The sequence below is a fragment of the Hemitrygon akajei genome, chromosome 12 (genome assembly GCF_048418815.1).
Source record: "Hemitrygon akajei chromosome 12, sHemAka1.3, whole genome shotgun sequence".
Classification (NCBI taxonomy): Eukaryota; Metazoa; Chordata; class Chondrichthyes; order Myliobatiformes; family Dasyatidae; genus Hemitrygon; species Hemitrygon akajei.
Window position 1 is genome coordinate 4,115,693 of NC_133135.1, and position 26,660 is coordinate 4,142,352.

At 41.1% G+C, this 26,660-nt stretch overlaps 1 protein-coding gene across 1 annotated transcript in view; it reads left to right on the top strand.

Moving 5' to 3' along the window:
• The window catches only part of msh4 (mutS homolog 4), a 213,455-nt gene that overhangs the window by 147,311 nt on the left and 39,484 nt on the right, over positions 1–26,660 (top strand). Inside the window, exons 12-14 of the mRNA XM_073063909.1 lie at positions 9,056–9,192; positions 20,221–20,324; positions 22,434–22,558. Coding sequence (XP_072920010.1) covers positions 9,056–9,192; positions 20,221–20,324; positions 22,434–22,558 — 366 coding nt within the window. The remainder of the gene's footprint in view (positions 1–9,055; positions 9,193–20,220; positions 20,325–22,433; positions 22,559–26,660) is intronic.

Below are 26,660 nucleotides of genomic sequence, written 5' to 3' on the forward strand. Positions count from 1 at the left end.
TGGATGGGCTACAACAGCAGACAATCACAAACATACACTCAATAGCCACTTTATTAGGGACAGGAGGTAGCTAATAAAGTGGCCACTGAGTATAGAACATAAAACAGTACAGGCCCTTTAGCCCACAAGATTTATCCATGATTTATCTTGGAGTTAGTTAATCGGTCAGCACAGCATGGTGGGCTGAAGTGCCTGTACTTTGCTGTGTAGTTCAATGTTCGACCAATATTCTTAATATCCCAATGTAGCACTTGGACCCTACTTGATATGGTAGGATGTTTGGCTGCAATTAATGAGAGCAGTTGTAGATCTGTGCATTTATAATGATTTTGAACTTCTCTCAATTGTAAACTTGCTGAATCAAATTCAAGAAACAGCGTTTTACCAGGACCAATGTCTTTGCCATATTACTCTGCAGAATAACAGTTCAACATAGGCCAAAGGGTCTGTTGCTGCGTTGTAGCACTCTATCGCTCTGTATTGACAGGATCGAGACACAGGAGCTGGTGCAGGGAGTGTAACTTGTGAACAGGGGAGAGGCAATGAGCCTAATATCTGCAACATAGCAGACAAATGGAAGCTGGAAAAGTTCAGATTGCTCTGCTGTATGATCTGGAAATGGTAGATGGTAGTTTTATTATGTGGTCAAAATTAATGTGGTGTTGCTGATTTTGAGAATGGTTGCATGGTTTAAATAATGGACTTCAATTAATTCATAAAATACCTAATTCTTAAATTTTTGAGATGTTTTCATGATACAGGCTAATGTTCGGATTGAGTCTCCTTTACTGATGAATGTTAAAGTTGATGGTTAAACACTTAAAGTTAGAAGGAGAACTTTCTTTTTTTCATAGCAGGAACAGAAGCTATCCTGTTTCTAATTGCATGTCTACAAATGCATTAATAAAAATATCAGTGGTTAAAGTAGTTTCGTGCATACTGTGTGAATGAATGAATCAATGAAATTTTTATTTTGGTCAGTACAAACATAACAAAAAGTATCATTTTCAATGATGATTTCATAAGAGAAAATTACAACAAAAAACATAAATATTCTTTAAAACAGACCGAAAGGGTGTAGGCTGAAGCTCCAGCTTATTATGCCTACCCCTCTGTGTGCATACATCTACTGATGCTTCTGGACACATCATCAGTGATGTTCCTGGAATGTTCCTGTTACTTATACAACAACATATTTGGCGTCAATCATCACATCAAAACAAAAAATTTCATAATCTTTTAACACAAAATCCAATTCCAAGTATCATTTATTTACATTACTCCCATTCATTTTAAATCATGTATTTTATATTTGTTCATTAAATTATTTTTAAATAATTTTTTAAACTTGTTAAATGTGGTGCATGATTTTAAATTCTCACTACAACTGTTCCATAGATTCACCCCTCTGACTGAAATACAATGATATTTTACATTTGTTCTTATATTTTGTTTTTGAAATAATCATGTTGACTTTCTCTCATTTTAAACAACCTTTGGATACTTTGTGGTAACTGTCCATTTTATATTTTATATATAATTTGTATTATTTTAAAATCTACGAGACCTCTGAATTTTAAAGTATTTAGTTGAATAAATAGTGGATTGGTTGGCTCATAATAACTTGTCTTATTTACAATTCATATGACTTTGTTTTGGAGTAAAAAAATTGAGTTTGTATTTGTTTTGTATGTATTTCCCCAGGCCTCGACACAGTAAGTCATGTATGGGACTATAAGTGAACAGTATAATGTATACAAAGATTCCTGATCTCAGAAATCTTGTGCTTTGTACAGTATTGCAATAGATTTTGACATTTTTGCGTTGACATAATTTATATGTGGTTTCCAGCTTAATTTATTATCTATTATCACTTATAAAAACTTTGCTTCAGATACCTTATCAATTTCAACATCATTTATTCTAAGTTTACTATATGAGTTTGGTACACAGTTTCCAAATATTATGAATTTAGTTTTACTTAGATTCAGTGATAGTATCAAACCATTTCTTTATAATTTTTAGTTCTTTCTCCACTGTATCCAAAAGTTGTTTCAGATGGTTCTATGAAGTGATTTACAATGTCATTCAGAGTCTCCTTCAAAAAAGTTGTTGGTGCCAGTGATCTATTTTGAAATGAAGTATTTTTGGCTCTGGTTCATAAACCGTAAGATAAGTGATGGCAGAGAGTGTACTTAAACACTTTGATATACAGAGACTGAAAAGCATTAGGTAAGTGCTTTTTTTTTTCTTTAATCCACACATGTATGCATTTAATGCTTATGAATGCATCCTACAAAATCCAGGAAATCTATTCTTGACATTTATAGTGTACCACCTTTCTTCATCTAACTCAGAGGTTCTCAACCTTTTTCATGCCATGGACCAGTATTAGTACGCTTGAGGTCCATGGACACCAGGTCTGATCTCTGATCTAACTCAATCTGCATTATCCTCCATTTGTTCCTCATTTACAAACACAAAACACTGTAGATGCTGATAATCTAAAATTCCCATCAACTTCTCTAGGGCATGAAAGGTTATGAGGTGAAGGCAGGAGAATGGGTTTGAGAGAAAATGGATCAGTCATGATGAAATGGCAGAGCAGATTTGATTGTCTTTACTGTGGTCACACCATTGACACTCAAGAATTGCACAAGTGTGTTGAGAAAATCCAAGCAGTCGTGGATGCCTTAAGGCCAAAGGATGTGTCACAATTGCGGTCCTTTTAAGGACTTGTCAATTACTATAACAGTTTCCTGCCAAACCTGGCTACTGGCCATCCCTTGAAGTTATTACTACAGATTGGGAAGGAATGGCAGTGTGAGTTGACTTTCTAAAAGGTAAAGGGATGGTGATATCAGACACTGTACTCACACATTATGAGGCACATCATCTAGTGAATCTTGTCTGTGACATCCTACCTTATGGTATAGGTACAATTATCTAACATGTTATGAGTGATGGAAATGAATACCCCATAGCCTTTGCATGACGTTCCATTACCGCTGCAAAGAGAATTAGACACAGATTCACAGAGAGGCCTTGAGTCTGGTTTGGGGTGTAAAACATATCCACCAGTACCTGTAATGGAGAGAGTTTACCCTCATTACTGATCATCACCTCTGGTGTCTATTTTCAATCCACAGAAGGGTGTTCCACTAACAGCAGTGGCACAAATGCAGAGATGGACTCTCTTTCTTGGACACAATTATAAGATCGAATTCAAGAGGACAATTAATTAGAGAAATGTTGGTGGATTGTCTTATTTAACTATATAACCATCTAACAATTACAGGCCATCTTGGCCCTTCTAGTCCATGCCGAATGCTTACTCTCACCTAGTCCCACTGGCCCGCACTCAGCCCATAACCCTCCTTTCCTTTCCTGTCCATATACCTATTCAATTTTATTTTAAATGACAATACCGAACCTGCCTCTACCACTTTTACTGGAAGCTTGTTCCACACAGCTACCACTCTCTGAGTAAAGAAATTACCCCTCGTGTTACCCTTAAACTTTTGCCCCCTAACTCTCAACTCATGTCCTCTTGTTTGAATCTCCCCTACTCTCAATTGAAAAAGCCTATCCACGTCAACTCTATCTATCCCCCTCATAATTTTAAATACCTCTTTCAAGTCCCCCCTCAACCTTCTATGCTCCAAAGAATAAAGACCTAACTTGTTCAACCTTTCTCTGGAACTTAGGTGCTGAAACCCAGGTAACATCTAGTAAATCTTCTCTGTATTCTCTCTATTTTGTTGACATCTTTCCTATAATTCAGTGACCAGAACTGTACACAATACTCCGAATTCGGCCTTACCAATGCCTTGTACAATTTTAACATTACATCCCAACTCCTATACTCAATGCTCTGATTTATAAAGGCCAGCATACCAAAAGCTTTCTTCACCACCCTATCCACATGAGATTTCACCTTCAGGGAACTATGCACCATTATTCCTGGATCACTCTGTTCTACTGCATTCTTCAGTGCCCTACCATTTACCATGTATATCCTATTTTGATTATTCCTACCAAAATGTAGCACCTCACATTTATCAACATTAAACTCCATCTGCCATTGTTCAGCCCACTCTTCTAACTGGCCTAAATCTCCCTGCAAACTTTGAAAACATACTTCATTATCCACAACGCCACCTATCTTAGTATCATCTGCATACTTACTAATCCAATTTACCACCCCATCATCCAGATCATTAATGTATATGACAAACAGCATTGGACCCAGTACAGATCCCTGAGGCACACCACTAGTCACTGGCCTCCAACCTGACAAACAGCTATCCATCACTACTCTCTGGCATCTCCCATCCAGCCACTGTTGAATCCATTTTACTACTTCAATATTAATAACTAACGATTGAACCTTCCTAACTAACCTTCCGTGCGGAAATTGGAACTTACCTTTGGAAAATGAAATACCTAAAAGAATTACAAGAGACAGTTCTCTTGACGTATTCTCCTCAATGTAAATTGAAAGTCTCTCTGTTATGGCAGAAATGATGCAAAGGGAAACTGGAAAATACTCCATCTTGTGTATAATTAATTGTCTGTTGCTGGAATATGCAACGGAAACTCTAGTTCCCTCATTTTTCCCAGCACCGATATGAACTTGACCTTGACAGAGGTTGCCTTCCTTGGGGTTTGAGAGTTATGCCATTTGAACGGAGAGCTAAAGTGTTGGAGAAGTTACATGCCGTTATTTAGGTGTGGTTAAAATGAAACATTGGCTTGAAGCTTTGTCTGGTGACATGGGATAGATCAGCAGATTGAGCAACTTGCCACGCACTGTTTGGGATGCTACCATGTCCAGAAGATGCCAAGAACAGTGCCTCTCCATCCTTGGGAATGGCTTGCATCACCCTGGCAGAGGATTCATGTGGATATTGCTGGATCATTCATGGGCACAAATTTCTTGCTGAGAGTGGATGCCGCTACAAATGGCAATGGACCACAGTTTGTGGGGGAACAGTTTCAATCATTCCTGAAAATGAATGGAGTGAGACATATTACCTCGGTACTGTCCCACCCAGCTACAAATGGCTTGAAGGAAAGATTTGTCCAGAGTCTAAAGAACGCACGACAAGCAACGTCAGCAAAACACACTACGCTAACACTGAATCAGACGCTTGCCAATTTCCTCCTTGCATATCACAATGTAGCACACCCCACAACCAACAACTTACCAGCGATGCTGTTCCCTGGTTGTCCCTTGCGCCTATGCTTGCATCTTCTCAAACCCAATCTTAGAAGGAATATGCAGGACAAACAATTGAGATGAATTGAGGGCTTCTCAAACAAGGAGGTTCAAGGTTTTGCTCCTAGACAAGCAGTCCTGATGAAGGACTACAGAGATGATTAACAATGGGTACTTGGAAGGATTGAGGACAGAATTGGACCACTCTCGTACACAGTGGAGACTGTGTCTGATGTCATCTGGAGACAACACATCAATCAGTTGAGGAGAGCAGGGTCAATTGTTAGAGAAGAAAGATATCCAGATCTGTCAGAACCTCTTCCTGCAGTCCCAGGGTCAACTCCTACAACCACCAGAGGAGGCCCAGAGCCTGAGATTGTTTCACAGCAGCAAGTCTCATCTGCCAAGCAGAGTGCCCCCCACCCGTCTGGTTAGGAAAGACATTACCCCACAAGACTAAGAAATCCTTCATAGTGATTAAAGCTTTAGGCCTGAATAGGACAATTTAAGCTTTAATATGCTGTCATGTCTGTATATTAGTTGTATTATATAATGTGTATGTGTGTGTATGTGTATGTACACATATATATGAGGCAGTGGGTTGGTGATACATCTCCACCAAAGGAGGTGTAAGGCGCTCTTTTGCTCCGCTAGCCTGCAAGTCACCCTTGGACAAGGTGTAGAACCTGCTTAGCCACCCCTCCCCCCCACAATCAAGGTCATGTGAAGCCATGGGGGCAGCTAGTGGGTGGTCATTCGAGCAGCTGGTGCACATCACAAGTCCCAGTTATGCAACCACTGACGCCAGGCAGACCATCTCTGAAGAGAATTGATAATGGATGGGGGTGGGGGGGGGGTCACTCATTTGTAAAGACACTTCCCAGAAGAAGACAATGACAAACCACTTCTGTTGAAAAATTTGGCACGAACAACCATGGTCATAGCCCATGATCGGCCACATCACATGACATAGCACATAATTACTATGATGATGATGATGTGTGTGTGTGTGTGTGTGTGTATATATATATATATATAATCCTCATTTCCCATTTCATATCACATAGGAGATCATGGTCTTTGTATATTTGTGTGTGTGTGTGTATATAATACACACATATATACATTATATTTGAGTTGAGATGCATTCTGTATTGAGTTGGAGTTTATAGCTAAGCAAGAGGAAATGTGTATTTAATATTTGAGTAATATTGTAAATTTCGCTTGATTAAGCGTTTTTTGTTTCTTACATAATTATTTTTGAACTGAATTATTTCTTACATCCTTCACATACATGAGGAATAAAAATCTTTACATTATGTCTCCATCTAAATGTGCAAGGTGAATCACAGTAATTATAATAATTTATAATAAATAGAACAGTCAATGTAATATTGAGTAAACTCAAGTCAGCGTGAGTTCAACAGTCTGATGGCCTGGTGGAAGAAGCTGTCCTGGAACTTGTTGGTCCTGGCTTTTATGTTGCAGTACCACTTCCTGCATGTTACCAGCTAGAGTAGATTGTGGTTGGGTGACTGAGGTCCCCAGTGATCCTACGGGGCCTTTTTACACACCTGTCTTTGTAAATGTCCTGAATCATGGTAAGTTCACAACTACAGATGCGCTGGGCTGTCTGCACCACTCTCTGCAGAGTCCTGCAATTAAGGGAGGTATCATTCCCATACCAGGCAGTGATGCAGCCAGTCAGGATGCTCTCAATTGTGCTCCTATAGAAAGTTCTTAGGATTTGGGGGCCCATACAAAACTTCCTCAACCGTCTGAGGTGAAAGAGGCGCTGTTATGCCTTTTTCACCACACAGCTGGTATGTACAGACCACGTGAGGTCCTCTATGATGTGGATACGGAGGAACTTAAAGCTGTTTACCCTCTCAACCCCAGATCCATTGATGTCAGTAGGGGTTATCCCATCTCCATTCCTCCTGTAGTCCATAACCAGCTCCTTTGTTTTTGTGACATTGAGGGAGAGTTGCAAAACATAAAAGGTAGCATTTATCATTAAGAACCTCACCATCCAGGACATGCCCTCTTCACATTACTTCTATCTTGGAGGAGGTACAGGAGACTGAAGGCACACACTGAATGTTTAACTGACAGATTTCCCCCCTCTAGTATCAGACTTTTGAATCATCCATGAACGCATTGGTACTCCATCACATTTTTTACACTAACTTTTATATTTCTTGTTGTAACTAAGAGTCTTTTTTAAATATATTGCACCATACTGCATCTGCAGAGCAGCACATCTTATGGTACATGTCAGTGATAATAAACCTGATTCTGATTCTGAATAATAAAAACATTATAGTTGAGATTCCTATTTTCTCCTCCTCTGTATTCATGATTTTTAGAAGTGCTCTGTTACTCTTTCCTTTTGTACCATTATCACTTTTGACATTTAATTTCTCTTGCCGTTTTCTGTGTCAAAGACCTCTTTTGTCATTGCCTTTCTTCTTGATTTCTCTGTATCTTAAAAATTGGCTTATTCCATATACATACTTTAACTTCTGGATTTATTTTTACATAATTCTTTATTCTTTATAATTTTTCAATGTTTTTGTTGCATGCCACACCCTGACCAACACACCATGGCAATTTTCTAATAGATGTAAATGTTTATGGTGAAATTAGTTGATCTTTATCACAATCTTGTAAGTGTTTTTCAAACAGTAGCTACAGTTCTTCTACAGTGATCATTAATGTTTGATTAAATACCTGGCCTTCTGTACCAGTTTACAGACTACCTTGTGAATGAAAAATAATTGGTGTAAAGTACATGAAAATCACAGCAACTGTATTTGTTATCTGGCCTATTATGGTGCCACTACTGAGCTAATATTTAGCTGATGAGTTTCTCCAGTATTTCTGTTATAGCTTTTTCTTCTAGCATCTGCAGCTTTATACAATCAGTGGTCACATTATTAGGTACACCTGCTTGTTAATGCAAATATCTAATCAGCCAATGATGTAGTAGCAATCAATGCACAAAAGCTTGCAAATATGATCAAGGGGTTCATTTGTTGTTCAGATCAAACATCAGAACGGGGAAGAAATGTAATCTAAGTGATTTTGACAGTGGCATGATGGTTGGTGCCACATGGGTGGGTTGAGTATCTCAGAAACTGGGATTTTCACACAAAACAGTCTAGAGTTTACAGAGAATGGTGCAAAAAAAAAATAATCCAGTGAGTGGTAGTTCTGTGGTCGAAAGTGCCTTGTTAATGAGAGAGGTCATTAACAATGACAGAGGTCAGAGGAGAATGGACAGACTGGTTCAAGCTGACAGGAAGTTGACAGTAATTCAAATAACCACATGTTACCAGGTGGGCAGAAGAGCACCTCTGAATGCACAACACATCACCTACAGCAGCAGAAGACCATGAATGTACACTCTGTGACCACTTTATCAGGTACAGGCCGTGTTATTAAAGTGGCCACTGAGTGTATGTTTCTGTTATGAAAGGCACGATTGAAGTGCAAGCTTTGTATTATCTGAACAGCCCAAAATTGTGGTGAGTTCAGCATTGTATCTCTGGAGTACATTGCTGAAGGAGGTGATAAAATCAGATAAAAATAGTATGCTTTAGAGGCATTTAGACAGGTATTTGAATAGACCAGCAAAAGGAAGATCCATCCTTCTACTCACAACTGGGAGTAGTTGAGATTGGCAGAAAAGTCGCATGGACCTGGTGGCCTAAAAGGCCATTTTTGTGCTGTACATGACTATAGAGAGTGTATAAATTGTGCAGTAGGGTAAGAGTGATGGTACTTCCTGAATACTTAATGTATTGACATTTTCTCTCTCAACCTGATTAGGAATGATAGTGCAGCTGGGAGAGAAATACAACCTGCCTCTGAAGACCAGCTTCAGTACTACTCGAGGATTCTTTATTCAGCTGAATTGTGAGGGAAGTTCATTCCCAAGTGGACAGCTCCCTTCTGAGTTCATCAAGGTCAGTTATTTACTGAGTCTTCTGATATATTTGTTGCTGCATTTTAACCTGTGCTGTTAAACCCGGAAATTCTCTATTAAGTTTGTTTCAAGTTGAGTTTCCAAGATTATGCTGGCAATATACAATCAGCTAACAAATCTAATAACTATTCTTCTAATTATACTGTTTGCTGCACTATGACTACTGCATTCCACAGCCTGTAATTTCCCTTTGGGAGTTTTGCTTTTGAACCATCTGTATGATCATGAAGGATTTGGCGAACTGCACTCTCAAGACTGGTGGTACAGCTGTGTTGGCCATTGCTTGAGTGGACTTTGGGCCGGATTGAAGTGGTTGGGACCAGGCTGAGTTAAGCACTGAGTCAGATTTAAAAGATGAAGTATTTGAGGCTGAGGGCAAAGGACAAACTGGTGTTCAGCTCACTACTCCATGCCAGCCAGGATCCCCACCTGAGCCCATCCTGTCTGCCTGCGATTGACCCATCTCCCTCTCTTCGTGCTGCTATACTGGTATCAGATGTGAGATGCATGACGCTTGACTGTCTTCAGTCGCCTCATCGTTAAACTGGCTGTGGACTCACTTTTGGGGACTTTGGTTCATGTTCTGTATGTTATTTATTTATTGTAGTACGATTTGTTCTTTTTTCCCCCAACATTGGATGTTTGATGGCCTTTGTAGTTGGAGCTTTTCATGGATCCTATTGTGTTTCTCAGTTTTGTGGCTGCCTGCAAGAAAATGAACCTCAAGGTTGTATATGGTATGCATACTTTGAAAATAAATGTACTTTGAACTTTGTTGTCACAGCATAAGTATGGGGAAGTGCAGGTACAAAGGAAAAACTTGCATCAGCATCACAGGCACATAGGTATAAACAACACCTACATCCTATCATTTAAACAGCTTATGCAAAATAGTGAAGAGTTCAAAGTAAATTTATTATCAAAGTTCATACAGTGCCTATAAAAGTACTCTTCCCCCTTTGGAAGCTTTCATGTTTTATTATTTTAAACCATTGAATCACAGTGTTTTATATTTGTAATTAATTTTGATCCCTTTGTAGAGATCTTTTTTTCACTTTGACATGTAAGAGTCTTTTTTTGTTGACCACACTCCCACAAGGGTGTGGGAGTGCAAAAGGTGGTGTGTAATGTTCTGTTGCTGAGGTAGGGTCAGGATTATACAGAGATTGGTTCGAAGTTGTAGGAAAGTAGCTGTTCCTGAAATCCACTGTGATTCAGTGCTGTAAAACATGAAAACTTCCAAGGAGGGATGATTTCATTTTATAAGCACTATACATGTCACCATATACAACCCTGAGATCTGTTTTCTTCTAGGCATGCTCAATAATTCCAATAACCATAATAGAGTCAATGAAAGGCCGCATCTATCTGGGTGGACAAACAGTGTGCAAAAGACAATAACCTGTGCAAATATAAAAGGAAAAAGTAAGAAATAATAATAAATAAATAATGAGAACATGAGATGAAGACTCCTTGAAAGTGAGTCCAAGGTTGTGGGAACAGTTCAGTGATGGGATGAGTGAATTTGAGTGAAGTTATCCCCTCTGGTTCAGGAGCCTAATGGTTGAGGGGAAATAACTATTTCTGAACTTGATGGAGTGAGTCCTGCCACTCCTGTACCTTCTTTCTGATGGCAGCAGTGAGAAAAGAGCATGTCATTGGTGGTGGGGGTCCCTGATGATGGATGCTGCTTTCCTGCAACAATGCTCCGTGTGCATTAATGCAGAGAAGGCTTTACCTGTGATGGACTGGGCCATATCCATTCCCTTTTGTGGAATTTTACATTCAAGAGCATTGATGTTTCCATACCAGGCTGTGATGCAGCCAGTCAGTCTACTCTCCACTACACATTTATAGTCATTTGTCAAAATTTTAGATGTCATGTTCAATCGATGCAAGCTTCTAAGAAAGTAGAGGTGCTACTGTGCTTTACTCATAAATTTATTTATGTGCTGGGTCCTGGACAGGTCCTCTGAAGTGATAACGCCAAGAAATTTAAAGTTTCTGACACTTTCTACCTCTGATCTCCTGATGAGGACTGGCTGATGGACCTCCAGTTGTGCAAAAATAAGACCATAAAAGAAAATGAGACACTCAGAGACAAGTGTGTGGGAGTGCAAAAGTTGGTGCGTAATGTTCTGTTGCTGAGGTAGAGTCAGAATTATACAGAGATTGGTTCAAGGTTGTAGGAAAGTAGCTGTTCCTGAAGCTGGTGGCGTGGGCCTTCAGCTTCTGTACCTTCTTCCTGAAGGCAGCAGTGAGAAGAGGACATGACCCAGATTGTGAGAATTCTTGATGATAGATGCTGCTTACTTGAGGCAGCAACTGCTTTTGCCAATGATGTGGAAGGCTGTACCCATGATGGACCGGGCTGTGTCCACTTCGCTCTGTAGCCTCTTGTGTTCCTATATATTGGAATTTCCATACCACACCATGATGCAGGAATTAGGATATTTAGCTTGGATAGCCATCATCTTGACTTCTAATCAACACATTCAAGTTCAAGTTATGGCGATTATGGGGATGACTTACAGCGGACTGAAACGCTTGAGTGTATAGACATTAAGAAAGAGGATGGGCTAGAGCTTTTGAAAGGTATTAAGTTGGATAAGTCGCTGAGACCAGTCGAGATATACCCCAGGCTACTGTGGGAAGTGAAGAAAGAGATTGCTGAGCCTCTAGCAATGATCTTTGCTTCATCAATAGGGACATGAGAAGTGCCAGAGGATTGGAAGGTTGCAAACATTGTTCCCTTGTTCAAGATATGGAGTAGAGATAACCCAGGAAATTGTAGACCAGTGAGTCTGACTTCAGTGGTGGGCATGTTGTTGGAGAGGACCCTGAGAGGCAGGATTTGGAGAGATGTAATCTGATTAGGGATAGTCAGCATGGCTTTGTCAAGGGCAATTCATGCTTTATGAACCTGATTGACTTCTTTGAGGATGTAACATAACATATTCATGAAGGTAGAGCAGTGAGTGATGTAGTGTATATGGATTTCAGTAAGGTGTTTGATAAGGTTCCCCATGCATGGCACATTCAGAAAGTAATTTGGCATGGGATCCAAGGAGACCTTGCTTTGTGGATCCTGAATTGGCTTGCCCACAGAAGGCAAAGAGTGGTTGTAGGTGGTTCATATTCTGCATTGAGGTTGGTAACCTGTAGTGTTCCACAGGGATCTGTTCTGAGACCCCTCCTCTTTGTGATTTTTATAAATTACCTGGATGAGGAAGTAGAAGGGTGGGTTAGTAAGTTTGCTGATGATGCCAAAGTTGGGGGTGTTGTGGACAGTGTGGAGGGCTGTCAGAGGTTACAGCAGGAAATTGATAGGGTGCAGAACTGGGCTGAGAAGTGGCAGATGGAGTTCAACCCAGATAAGTGTGAGGTGGTTCATTGCATTTCAGCTTTTCACAGAGAGTGGTGGGTGCATGGAATGCACTGCCAGCAAAGGTGGTAGAGGTGGATACAATAGGGTCTTTTAAGAGACTCTTAGATAGATACATAGAGCTTAGAAAAATAGAGGGCTATGCGTTAGGGAAATTCTGTGTGGTTTCCAGAGTAGGTTATATGGTCAGCCCAACATTGTGGGCCAAAGGGCCTGCAATGAGCTGTAGACAATAGACAATAGGTGCAGAAGTAGACCATTCGGCCCCTTGAGCCTGCACCACCATTTTGAGATCATGGCTGATCATCTACTATCAATACCCGGTCCCTGCCTTGTCCCCATATCCCTTGATTCCCCTATCCATAAGATACCTATCTAGCTCCTTCTTGAAAGCATCCAGAGAATTGGCCTCCATTGCCTTCCGAGGCAGTGCATTCCAGACCCCCACAACTTTCTGGGAGAAGAAGTTTTTCCTTAACTCTGTCCTAAATGACCTACCCCTTATTCTGAAACCATGCCCTCTGGTACTGGACTTTCCCAAGCATCTGGAACTTATTTCCTGCCTCTATCTTGTCCAATCCCTTAATAATCTTATATGTTTCAATCAGATCCCCTCTCAATCTCCTTAATTCCAGCGTGTACAAGCCCAGTCTCTCTAACCTCTCTGCGTAAGACAGTCCTGACATCCCAGGAATTAACCTCGTGAATCTACGCTGCACTTCCTCTACAGCCAGGATGTCCTTCCTTAACCCTGGAGACCAAAACTGTACACAGTACTCCAGGTGTGGTCTCACCAGGGCTCTGTACAAATGCAAGAGGATTTCCTTGCTCTTGTACTCAATTCCCTTTGTAATAAAGGCCAACATTTCATTAGCCTTCTTCACTGCCTGCTGCACTTGCTCATTCACCTTCAGTGACTGATGAACAAGGACTCCTAGATCTCTTTGTATTTCTCCCTTACCTAACTTTACACCGTTCAGATAATAATCTGCCTTCCTGTTCTTACTCCCAAAGTGGATAACCTCACACTTATTCACATTAAACATCATCTGCCAAGTATCTGCCCACTCACCCAGCCTATCCAAGTCACCCTGAATTCTCCTAACATCCTCATCACATGTCACACTGCCACCCAGCTTAGTATCATCAGCAAACTTGCTGATGTTATTCTCAGTGCCTTCATCTAAATTGTTGATGTAAATCGTAAACAGCTGTGGTCCCAATACCGAGCCCTGTGGCACCCCACTAGTCACCACCTGCCATTCCGAGAAACACCCATTCACCGCTACCTTTTGCTTTCTATCTGCCAACCAGTTTTCTATCCATGTCAATGCCTTCCCCCCAATGCCATGAGCTTTGATTTTACCCACCAATCTATGTGGGACCTTATCAAATGCCTTCTGAAAATCGAGGTACACTACATCCACTGGATCTCCCTTGTCTAACTTCCTGGTTACATCCTCGAAAAACTCCAATAGATTAGTCAAACATGATTTACCCTTGGTAAATCCATGCTGGCTCGGCCCAATCCTATCACTGCTATCTAGATATGCCACTATTTCATCTTTAATAATGGACTCTAGCATCTTCCCCACCACCGATGTCAGGCTGACAGGTTGATAGTTCTCTGTTTTCTCCCTCCCTCCTTTCTTAAAAAATGGGATAACATTAGCCATTCTCCAATCCTCAGGAACTGATCCTGAATCTAAGGAACATTGGAAAATGATTACCAATGCATCCACAATTTCCAGGGCCACCTCCTTTAGTACCCTAGGATGCAGACTATCTGGACCTGGGAATTTGTCAGCCTTCAGTCCCATCAGTCTACTCATCACCATTTCCTTCCTGATGTCAATCTGTTTCATTTCCTCTGTTACCCTATGTCCTTGGCCCATCCATACATCTGGGAGATTGCTTGTATCTTCCTTGGTGAAGACAGATCTAAAGTACTTATTAAATTCTTCTGCCATTTCTCTGTTTCCCATAACAATTTCACCCAATTCATTCTGTAGATTTCTGTGTTTCTGTTTATGTCATTCAAACATACGTGTGCAGAAACAGAAAACCTACAGCACAATACATTTGGCCCACAAAGCTGTGCTGAACATGTCCTTACTTTAGAACTACCTAGGCTTACCCATAGCCCTCTATTTTTCTAAGGTCCATGTATCCATCCAGGAGTCTCTTAAAAGAACCTATCGTTTCCACCTCCACCACCACAGCCGGCAGCCCATTCCACGCACTCACCACTCCCTGCATTAAAAACTTACCCCTGACATCTCTGTACCTATTTCCAAGCTCGTTTAAAACTGTGCCCTCTCATGCTAGCCATTTCAGCCCTGGCTATCCACGCGATCAATGCCTCTCATTATCTTGTACATCTCTATCAGGTCATCTCTCAACCTCCGTTGCTCCAAGAAGAAAAGGCCGAGTTCACTCAACCTATTCTCATAAGGCATGCTCCCCAATCCAGGCAACATCCTAGTAAATGTCCTCTGCACCCTTTCTATGGTTTCCATGTCCTTCCTGTAGTGAGGCGACCAGAATTAAGAACAGTACTCCAAGTGGGGTCTGACCAGGGTCCTATATAGCTGCAACATTATCTCTCGGCTCTTAAACTCAATCCCACAATTGATGAAGGCCAATGCTCCGTATGCCTTCTTAACCACAGAGTCAACCTGCGTAGCAGCTTTGAGTGTCCTATGGACTCAGATCCCAAGATCCCTCTGATCCTCCATATTGCCAAGAGTCTTGCCAATAATACTATATTCTGTTATCATATTTGACCTACCAAAGTGAACCACCTCACACTTATCTGGATTGAACTCCATCTGGCACTTCTCAGCCCAGATTTGCATCCTATCAATGTCCCACTGTAGCCTCTGACAGCCCTCCACACTATCCACAACACCCCCAACCTTTGTGTCATCAATAAATTTACTAATCCATCCCTCCTCTTCCTCATCCATGTCATTTATAAAAATCACAAAGAGTAAGGGTCCCAGAACAGATCCCTGAGGCACACCACTGGTCACCGGCCTCCATGTAGAATATGACCCGTCTACAACCTCTCTTTGCCTTCTGTGGGCAAGGCAGTTCTGGATCCACAAAGCAATGTCCCCTTGGATCCTATGCCTCCTTACTTTCTCAATAAGCCTTACATGGGGTACTTTGTCAAATGCTTTGCTGAAATCCACATACACTACATCTACTGCTTTACCTTCCTCAATGTGTTTAGTCACATCCTCAAAAAATTCAGTCAGGCTCGTAAGGCAAGACCTGCCTTTGACAAAGCCATGCTGACTATTCCTAATCACATTATGCCTCTCCAAATGTTCATAGGTCATGCCTCTCAGGCTCTTCTCCATCAACTTACCAATCACTGAAGTAAGACTCATTGGTCTATAATTTCCTGGGCTATCTCTACTCCCTTTCTTGAATAAGGGAACAACATCCGCAACCCTCCAATCCTCTGGAACCTCTCCCGTCCTCATTGATGATGCAGAGATCATCGCCAGAGGTTCATCAATCTCCTCCTTCACCTCCCACAGTAGCTTGGGGTGCATCTCGTCTGGTCCCTGTGACTTATCCAACTTGATGCTTTTCAAAAGCTCCAGCACATCCTCTTCCGTAATATCTATGTATTTGTATACCATCAAACGAAACAATGTTTCTGTAGCACAACACAGTATATATAGTATCTCTCACACATAACTTATAAAGCAATATTAGCACAAGTAAATTTACAGTTTAAAAAATAAACAGTATAATACTACTGGTGCTTTATACATGAAGAGACTTGGGTTGGAAGCAGGGTTCAGTTGTCTCCCAGTCTGGGAGTAGAAGCTGTTTCCTAGTGAATTAGGTGTTCCTGATGTGACCTCCTCCACACCAATGAGATCAGAATCAGGTTTATTATCACCAGCATGTGATGTGAAATTTGTTAACTTAGAAGCAGCAGTTCAATGCAATACATAGTCTAGCAGAGAGAGAAAAAATACAATAATAAATAAAATAAAATAAAACATGACAATAAATAAGTAAATCAATTATGTACAGTATATTGAATAGATTTTTAAGAATGTGCCAGAACAGAAATACCTTATATTTAAAAAAGTGAGGTAGTGTACAAAGCTTCAAAGTCCATTTAGGAATCGGATGGCAGAGGGGAAGAAGCTGTTCCTGAATCGCTGAGTGTGTGCCTTCAGGCTTCAGTACCTCCTACCCGATGGTAACAGTGAGAAAAGGGCATGCCCTGGATGCTGGAGGTCCTTAATAACAGACGCTGTTTTTCTGAGACAGAGCACTTATACACTGACTGCAGCGGCAATTCTAAACTCCCAGTTTTATTCAAAGGTTCAAAGCACATTTATTATCCAAGAATGTACAAATTATATACCTTGAAATTTGTTTGCTTACAGGCAGCAACAAAGCAAGAAACCCAAATAACCCAACTAAGAAAAGTCTAAAAACCACTGCACAGAGAAAGAGGAAGGAGAAGTACACATCATGCATACAATAGAAGCAAACCATCCCAAGCCAGACTGAGTCCCAGGTCCGCTCATGGAGCAGCTGGAGGGCAGAAATGCACAGTGGCCAGATCAGTTCACAGCCTTGGTGCCACAAAGAAAGGATAAACATATGCAGGAGAGTGAGCAAAATCAGCTGATCCTTGCCTCTGTACCTGACACTTGGGCTTCCAATCTGTCTGGGCCGATGTTTAAATTGTTTAAACACCGAGAAGTGCTACTCCCCAGTATGACCTGGACCACCCAGCCCATAGCCGTTCTCGATCTCTCCAAATTGGCTTGGCACTTGGAGTGATCCAACCTTGCACCTGAGTTAGATGGATGGGCATCAAAACTCTTCTCTAAATCGCTCACACCATCTCCAGTTGCGATACGAACTCTCTTCTACTCTGGCTCAAACACGTTGCGCCTCGCAATGCCCCAGCACAGCTCATTCCCTGAACCAGCCTCACCTCCACCTGCCTTCTTACTTACTGCAGCAATAGTTCACCACAGTTTGCTTTAGAAAAGATGTTATAACTAATATTTTTAGTTGATTCTGTTGCCTTATGATTAACCAGCAAGCTGTCGCACATTTTCAGTAGCGCCATTTTAAACCGTAAATTCCATTACAGTTCTTCCCATTCCTACATTAACCTGCCCACCCTCAGCCTTCATCATTGCCAGGATGGGACCCCAATGCAAGCTAGAGGAACAATAACATTTTCTTTGTCTGGTTGGTCTACAACGCAATGGTATGAATGCTGAACTTTCTGATTTCAGGGAACTCTTCTCTCTTGTGTTTTTTACTGCCCCTTCCCAACCCCTTCTTCTGACCGACACACACAGAATGCTGGAGAAATTTAGCAGGCCAGGGAGCAGCGATGGAAAAGAGTAAATAATTGGCACTTCAGGAGGGGAGAAAAGGATCAGCCATGACTAAATGGTGGAACAGACTTGATGGGCCAAATGGCCTAATTCTGCTCCTTTGACTTACAGTCTTAACCTTTGATGCCCTTACTAATCAAGAACCCATCAATCTCTTCTTTAAACATGCCCAGCAATTTTGCCTCTATAGCTGTCTGTGGCAATGAATTCCATAGATTCACCATCCTCTGGCTAAAGAAATTCCTCCTCATCTCTATTCTAAATGGTTGTCCCTCTATTCTGAATCTGTGCCCTCAAGTCCTAGACTTCCCAGTTATAGGAAACATTCTCTCCACATTCACTTTTAATATTCAATAGATTTGAACAAAATCCTCCCTGTCTTCATATTGGCCATCTTCCCTCTCCCCACTCAGTTCTGATGCAGTGTTATGACCTGAAATGGCACAATTCCCTCCCCCCCCCACCCCCAACAAATACTGTTCTATCCACGGAGTTCCTTCAGCAGAGTGTTTATTGCTCTAGGTTACAGCATCTGCAGTCTCTGCTTTCTAATGACATGATTGTTTTTAAAACTGGGAGGCTTTGCAAGGGGCTAGTTTTGCTTTGCCAAAAAGGTTTTCCTGCATTTCCTGGAATTTTTGTGGGGTAGGACACTGAGAAAGAAGTTCATTGTTGTTTGGAAGTCAATTGTGAGTGAAAGCAGTTCACTGATAACTGCAGAATCCTGTTAAGTAGTGTTTCTAGAATGAGCTTCAATCTAAATATCTTTTGAGGTATTCAGCTACCTTAATGGTTGACATCCATCTTTAAGGACTTTTACTTCTAGGACATGTTCTCTTCTCATTGCTACCATCAAGAAGAAGGTACAAGAGCCTGAAGACACACACACTATATTTTAGGAACAGCTTCTTCCCTCCTCCCATCAGAATTTTAAATGGACAATGAACCCATGAACACTAACTCACTCTACTCACAGAAAATACTGGAAGAATCAGCAGGCCAGGCAGCATCTATGGAAAAGGGTATAGTTGACCTTTTGGGCCGAGATCCTTCCTCAGCGTCAACTGTACTCTTTTCCATAGATGCTGCTTGGCCTGCTGAGTTCCTCTAGCATTTTGAGTGTGCTGCTTGGATTTTCTCTTGTTTGTGATTGGAATACTAACTCATTATTTTGCTGTCTGTTTTCACCTTATTTTTTAAATACAAGTGACTCTGGTTAATTGTGCCATCGGTTAATAGGGGCAGCCACTTACTTGGGACAACTCTTGAAGAGCAAAAACTCATCGAGAAACTATCTGGGATTCCCTTAGTTTATTTGAGATACTATGCCACTTATTTGGGGCTGAAGTCTTTTGCTGAACACGTCACATGCACTTGTGCGGCTGTCAGACACTACACCATGCTTCAAGTGAATAATGTCCCATTTAACCAGAATCCACTGTATTTCATATTGCAGCTTTGAGTAATTCTTTTTTCCTTGCATTGTACTGCTGGCAGAAAAAAACATATTTCACGACATATGTCGGTGATAATAAACCTGATTCTAATTCTGAACTAAGGCTCTGCCCTATATTCTGTATGTTAGGGCCCAGGTCAGAAATATTACATGGATTAAGTAATCTCATTCGTAAATATTCCTTTGTAAATAGTCTTGCAGTCCAGAATACAACTGAATTGCTTTGGGATTTCCTGCAGCTGTTTGTGTTCGAATTTTCCATTCCTATTGACTGTTCCCATTTGTCACAACTGAATTAGTCATTTCATACTAAATCCAGCTGACCACACAGAGGTAGACGAAGATCCAACAAAGAAAAGATGTTCAGCTATGCAGTATCTAGCCATTTTAACATAAAGATTAGCTTTATTTGTCACATGTACATCGAAACATATGGTAAAATTGCCTTTTGTGTCAACAACCAACACACTCAAAGGCTGTGCTGGGGGCAGCCCACGTATGTCACCAATAACATAGCATGCCCATAATTCAGTAACTCCTTCAAATTTGGGTGGAAACCTTAGAACAAGGAGGCAATCCACAATGTCATGATAAGAACGTATAAACTCCTTACAGACAGTAAGTAGCAGGAATCAAACTTGTATTCATTGGCACTGAAAAGTTTTATACTAACTGCTGTGACAGCTGCAACAGGCTATGTGGCGTTTATAAGCGGCTTGGTCTTCCTCATTCCCACCCTGACATGACTCTCATTTGTGCTTTTCTGTACAGGTCACCGTTCTGAAGAATACCTACAACTTCACCACTGCCGACCTAATTAAAATGAATGAACGGTGCCAAGAATCTTTGAGGGAGATTTACCACATGACTTATCTGTAAGGAGATTACAAATATTCATAAAACATATTCTTTTTAAAAAATCCTCATATATTCTGTTATTGAGGGTCATTTGATCAAGACTACTTAAACTAAGAATGAAAGTTTGTCATTGGGTGGCAGTTACGGATTGTAGTTATAGAGTTACAGTCATAGAACACTGCAGCACAGGAACAGTCCCTTTAGTCTGTATTGTCTGTGCTGAGCTTACTCTGCCTAGTCTCATCAACCAGCACCTGGACCATACCCCTCCCATCCATGTACTTACCCAAGCTTTTCTTAAATGTTGAAATTGAAACCATATTCACTACTTCTGCCAGCTTGTCCCACATTCACCCCACCCTTTAAGTGAAAAAGTTCTCTCTCATGTTCCCTTTAAACATTTCACCTTTCACTTTTAACCTATGGCCTCTAGTTTTAATCTCATCTAACCTCCATGGAAAAAGCCTGCTTGAGTTTACCCTAACTATAATCCTCATAATTTTGTATACCTTGATCAAATCTTCCCTCATTCCTAACCTATTTAACTTTCCCATAACTCAGGTCCTCAAGTCCCGGCAACATCCTTGTACATTTTCTCTGACTTTTCCAAGGTTATTGATATCTTTTCTGTAGGTAGGTGAACAGAACTGCAACAATACTCCAAATTTGGCTTCACCAGTTGATCAGTTGGTGGCCCTCTTGCCCAAGGGGCAGGATCTCCAATCTGAGGCTGACAATCTCAGTGGATTGCTAAAGCCTAGTATCACTAACAGTTTGAAATTTTTTTGGATGCGCTGTTAATCTGAGGCATTGTTCATGCCCTTGTGTAGCTAGAACCCATCTCACACCACTATTCCAAACAAGACGAAGGGTGTTCGGGCCCATACTTAGGTCTGAAATGATATCCAGAAAATGCTTGTTTGTAGGATCTGCAGTTGAACAAATGGGCTCCCAGTTTTTCTCCAGTGTGGTGAATTCTACTTCTTAAAACAGTCTGTTTATTTCTTTTTATTTAGAGATACAGCAATGGTAACAGGCCCTTCTGGTCTAACTAGCCAGTGCCATCCAATTACACCCATGTGACCAATTAACCTACTAACTGTATATCTTTGGAATGTGGGACTAAACCAGACTATCCAGAGAAAACCCATGCAGTCACGGGGAGAACGTACAAACTCCTTTCAGGCAGTGGCGGAGATTGAAGCTGGTCCGCTAGTGCTGTAATAATGTTCTGCTAACTGCTGCGCTACTGTGCCGCCCTAGTGTTTCACTGATTGTAAAGTGTGACTATTTAAAATGCCAGTAACTCTTATCATGGAAACTGTAAAAAAAATACAATGATGAGACTGGTACAGCACAGAAATAAGCCCTTCAGCTCATAAGGTCAGCAACACACATTGAAGACCAATTTACATTAATCACACACAAGCCCATCTAGTCCCCTCAGGTTCCTCCACTTGCCTACAAGTAACCTGCCAATGAACATGTCTCTGGGATGTGCAAGGGAAAGTGTACCAAGAGCAAACCTGTCAAGCCTGCTCCCGCTGACACATCCCACTCTTCACCCAGCGAGAAGGATTCACTTACTGTCCGTTCCAGACTTATCACCTGTAGCCTATTTAATTAACTCCTGTTCTCATCCACAGTCCTTGTTCACTCATTGAACCACTGGGACTCAACCAGTGGCTTCGAGCTTTCGCTCTCCCTGCCTAAAATCTACCTTGTTGCCTGTTGTGTTGGTTTCTGTTCTCACTTGTTTTGTGGCTCCTTATGGTCTATTACTAAAGTTATCGTTCCTTACTGAGTTGTTTCTGCTACTCAGCTTTTGACTCAAGCCTCGTCTCTATTAAGTGGCAAAACCCCTGTGGTGTCAGGGAGGTGGTGCAAACTCCGCACAGACAGCACAGGAGGTCAGGTTAAGGGTGAGTCACTGGAGCTGTGAGCTGACTGCTGTACTGCACTGTTGTGATGTTCAATAACTGGCAGCAAATTATCTATTCATTCAGTTTAAGTTGACTTAGGTCAGGGCCCTATCAATGTGCTTAATGTTACACATTTTTCACATACTCATCAGTTAGAAAATTTTTAATTGTTGGCATTAAAGAAACGTTTTTGACTTTCTTTAGGGTGGTTTGCAAACTCCTGGCCAAAATCTACAAACACATCCATTGCCTGTATAAGCTGTCTGATGCAGTCTCTATGTTGGACATGTTACTATCTTTTGCACATGTCTGCACACTTTCTGATTATGGTAAGGGCTTTTACTGTTGTTTGCTGTAAGTATCAATATGGAAAGCAAATTGGGCCATATATTTCAAGCAATTATATAAATTCAATTGTCATTAAATATCTGGCAATTAACTAAGCTCTGCATCTGTTTCTGTTTTGATAATGATAAAGACCAGATGACAGACAAGCTGAATTACCCTTTGGCTCATCAAATCTGAACTGCTATTCCATTATGGCTGATTTATTATCTCTCTCAACCTCATTCTCCTACCTTCTTCCTGTAACTTTTGACACCCTGACTAATCAAGAATCTATCAATATCTGCTTTAACTATACTGAATGACTAGGCCTCCACAACCAGTGCCAGCGAACACTGCGACCAACGGCGATTCCCTGCAGACAGTTCACGAACTGCTTCTTTTACTTATTTCAAATATGATTCTACTACTAAGCTGTGTGCGATTGGAACCTGTGATTTACATTTTTATGGTGTGTTTTTGGGCTGATTGTGTTTTCCTGCGCTTTGCTCTCTCTGAGGGAGTTTGGTGAGTTTGAAGCAAAATGTATAGCCTGATGGTCTGGATACGGGTTGTGAGTCCATGATCGACTCAATTGCTTCTCTCTGAGGTGTCGAGCAAGGTTGAGGGTTGATGTCAACAAAGATGAGAACAGAGTGCAGGCAAGTGTTTGGCGCCATCTGCCTACTTAGAGATTCCTCTTCATCTCTGCTCTAAATGATATCTCTCTATTCTTGTACCCTCTGGACTTAGACTCCCCCACTATAGGAAGTCCATCTCCACATCCACTCTATCTGAGCATTTCAATATTCAAAAGGATTTATGAAATCTCCCCTCATTCTTCTAAATGCCAGTGAGTACAGGCCCAGAGTCATCAAATGTCCCTCATAAAATCAACTAAATTGGGGACATTCTTTCTGGAAAAGAGAATGAGACATCAGCTGGTATGAAGGGCTCGGAATTATAAAAAGCATCAAAGGAAAGTTCTATACAAGATATTTGTAGGCTAGGCTAGTTCTGGAATTGTAAATACTATGCTGTACATTTATTTCTACCCCACATGTTGACCTCTAGTCTTTGTTGATCAAATAATGTAATCCTGGTCTATTTCTCCATTTGTTCTCACCCAGCATCTTCTATTTGGAATAATTCTCATGCATTGACATCTTAGACATTTGATGTTTCCTCCCTTGTTAGCTTGGAAAGCATGTGCTGTTGCTGTAAGCATAATAAAATGTCAACAAGTGAAATCGTGCACAGAGCATGAAATATATTTGCATCAGCTTCAATTTATATGAGAAAGGGAGCTTTGAAAGTGTTGGTTATGGCTAGAATTAACTCCTGTTTCAGCAAAGACCTGGACCCCCAGCAATTTGCCTATCACCATACTAGGTCTGCGGCCAATTCCATAAGACCATAAGATGTAGGAGCAGAAGTAGGCCATTCCGCCCATCAAGTCTGCTCCGTCATTCAGTCATGGGCTGATCCAATTCTTTCTGTCATCCCCACTCCCCTGCCTTCATCCCATACCCTTTGATGCCCTGGCTAATCTCCTTGGCCTTTTCTCCTTGAAGCGACAGAGAATGAGAGGTGACCTGATGGAAGTGTACAAGATGATGAGAGGCATTGATCGTGTGGATAGTCAGAGGCTTTTTCCCAGGGCTGAAATTGTTGCTACAAGAGGACACATGTTTAAGATACTTGGAAGTAGGTACAGAGGAGATGTCAGGGGTAAGTTTTTTACTCAGAGAGTGGTGACTGCATGGAATGGGCTGCCGGCAACGATGGTGGAGGCAGATACGATAGGGTCTGTTAAGAGACTTTTGGATAGGTACATGGAGCTTAGAAAAATAGAGGACTATAGGTAAGCCTAGTAATTTCTAAGGTAGGGACATATTTGGCACAACTTTGTGGGCCGAAGGGCCTCTATTGTGCTGTAGGTTTTCTGTGTCTATGTTAATCAAGAGCCTATCTATCTCTGCCTTAAATGCACCCAGTGACTTGCCCTCCACAGCCACTTGTGGCAACAAATTCCACAGATTTACCACCCTCTGACTAAAGTAATTTCTCCACATCTCAGTTTTAAATGGATGTCCTTCAATCTTGAAGTTGTGCCCTCTTGTCCTTGAATCCCCTACCATGGAAAATAACTTTGCCATATCTAATCTGTTCAGGCCTTTTAACATTTGGAATGTTTCTGTAAGATTCCTCCCTCATTCTCCTGATCTCCAGGGAATACAGCTCAAGATAAAAGAAGGAGCCCAAAGAATATACTGACATTGGAGAGGGTTTAGAGAAAATTCACCAGAATGATTCCAGGATTGATGTAAATGATTCGATCTCATTGGCTCTTCACATGGCCTTGGATCACCTGGACAATACAAATGCCTGTATTAGGATGTTGTTTATTGACTACAGTTCAGTGTTTAACATAATCATTCCTACAGTCCTGATCAAAAAGTTCCAAAAATTGAACCTCTGAAACTCTATCCTTGACTTCCTAACTGGAAGACCTACACCCATGACTATGTGGCTAGGCATAGCTCAAATGCCATCTATAAATTTGCTGATGAAATAACTATAGTTGGCAGAATGTCAGATGGTTTCAGAAGGACTTACAGGAGCAAGAAATACTTGTTAGTTGAGTGGTGTCGCAGCAATAACCTTATACTCAACGTCAATGAGACCAAAGAGTTGATTGTGGACTTCAGGAAGAATAAGACGAGGGAACATACACCAGTCCTTGTGGAGGGATCAGAAGTGGAGAGAGTGAGCTATTTCAAGTTCCTGGGTGTCAAGATCTCTGAGGTTCTTACTTGAATCTGACATATTGATGCAGCTATAGAGAAGGTAAGACAGCGACTATATTTCATTAGGAGTTTGAAGAGATTTAGTTTGTCAAATAAAATATTCAAAAACTTCTAAAGATGTACCATGGAGAGCACTCTGACAGGCTGTGTCACTGTTAGGAGTTTGAGGAGATTTGATATGTCACCAAAGGACACTCACAAATTTCTACAGATGTACAATGGAGAACATTTAACTGGTGCAACACTGGGAGTGGGGGTACTACTGCATAGGGTTGAAATAAACTGAAGAGAGTTATAAACTCAGTCAACTCCATCATGGGCACTAGCTACTATAGTATCCCGGACATCTAAAGGAGCAATGCCTCAAAAAGGTAGCATCCATCATTTAAGGACTCTATCATCCAGGTGATGCCTTGTTCACATTGCTACCATCAGGAAGGAGATACAGAATCCTGAAGGCACACATTCAATGATTCAGAAACAGCTTCTTCCCCTCTGCCATCTCAGAATCAGGATAGGTTTATTATCACTGGCATGTGTCGTGAAATTTGTTAACTTAGCAGCAGCAGTTCAATGAAATACATAAATAAAAGAAGAAAAAACAATAAAATAATAATAAGTAAATAAGCAAATCAGTTGCAGTTATGTATATACAATAGATTAAAAATTGTGCAAAGAACAGAAATAATATATATTAAAAAAGTGAGGTAGTGTCCTTGGGTTCAATGTTCGTTTAGAAATCGGATGGCAGAGGGGAAGAAGCTGTTCCTGAATCATTGAGTGTATGCCTTCAAGCTTCAGTGTCTCCTATCTGATGGTAACAGTGAGAAAAGGGCATGCCATGGGTGCTGCAGGCCCTTAATAATGGACACTGCCTTTCTGAGACATCACTCCTTGAAGATGTCCTGGGTATTTTGTAGGCTAGTACCCAAGATGGAGCCGACTAAATTTACAACCCTCTGCAGCTTCCTTCAGGCCTGTGTCGTAGCCCCCCATACCAGACAGTGATGCAGCCTGTAGAATGCTCTCCATGGTACATCTATAGAGGTTTTTGAGTGTATTCGTTGACGTACCAAATCTCTTCAACCTCCTAATGAAGTATAGCCACTGTCTTGCCTTCTTTATAACTGCATGGATATGTTGGGACCAGGTTAGGTCCTCAGAGATCTTGACACCCAGAAACTTGAAAATGCTCACTCTCTCCACTTCTGATCCCTCTATGAGGATTGGTATGTGTTCCTTCGTTTTACCCTTCCTGAAGTCCAGAATCAGCTCTTTCATCTTACTGACATTGAGT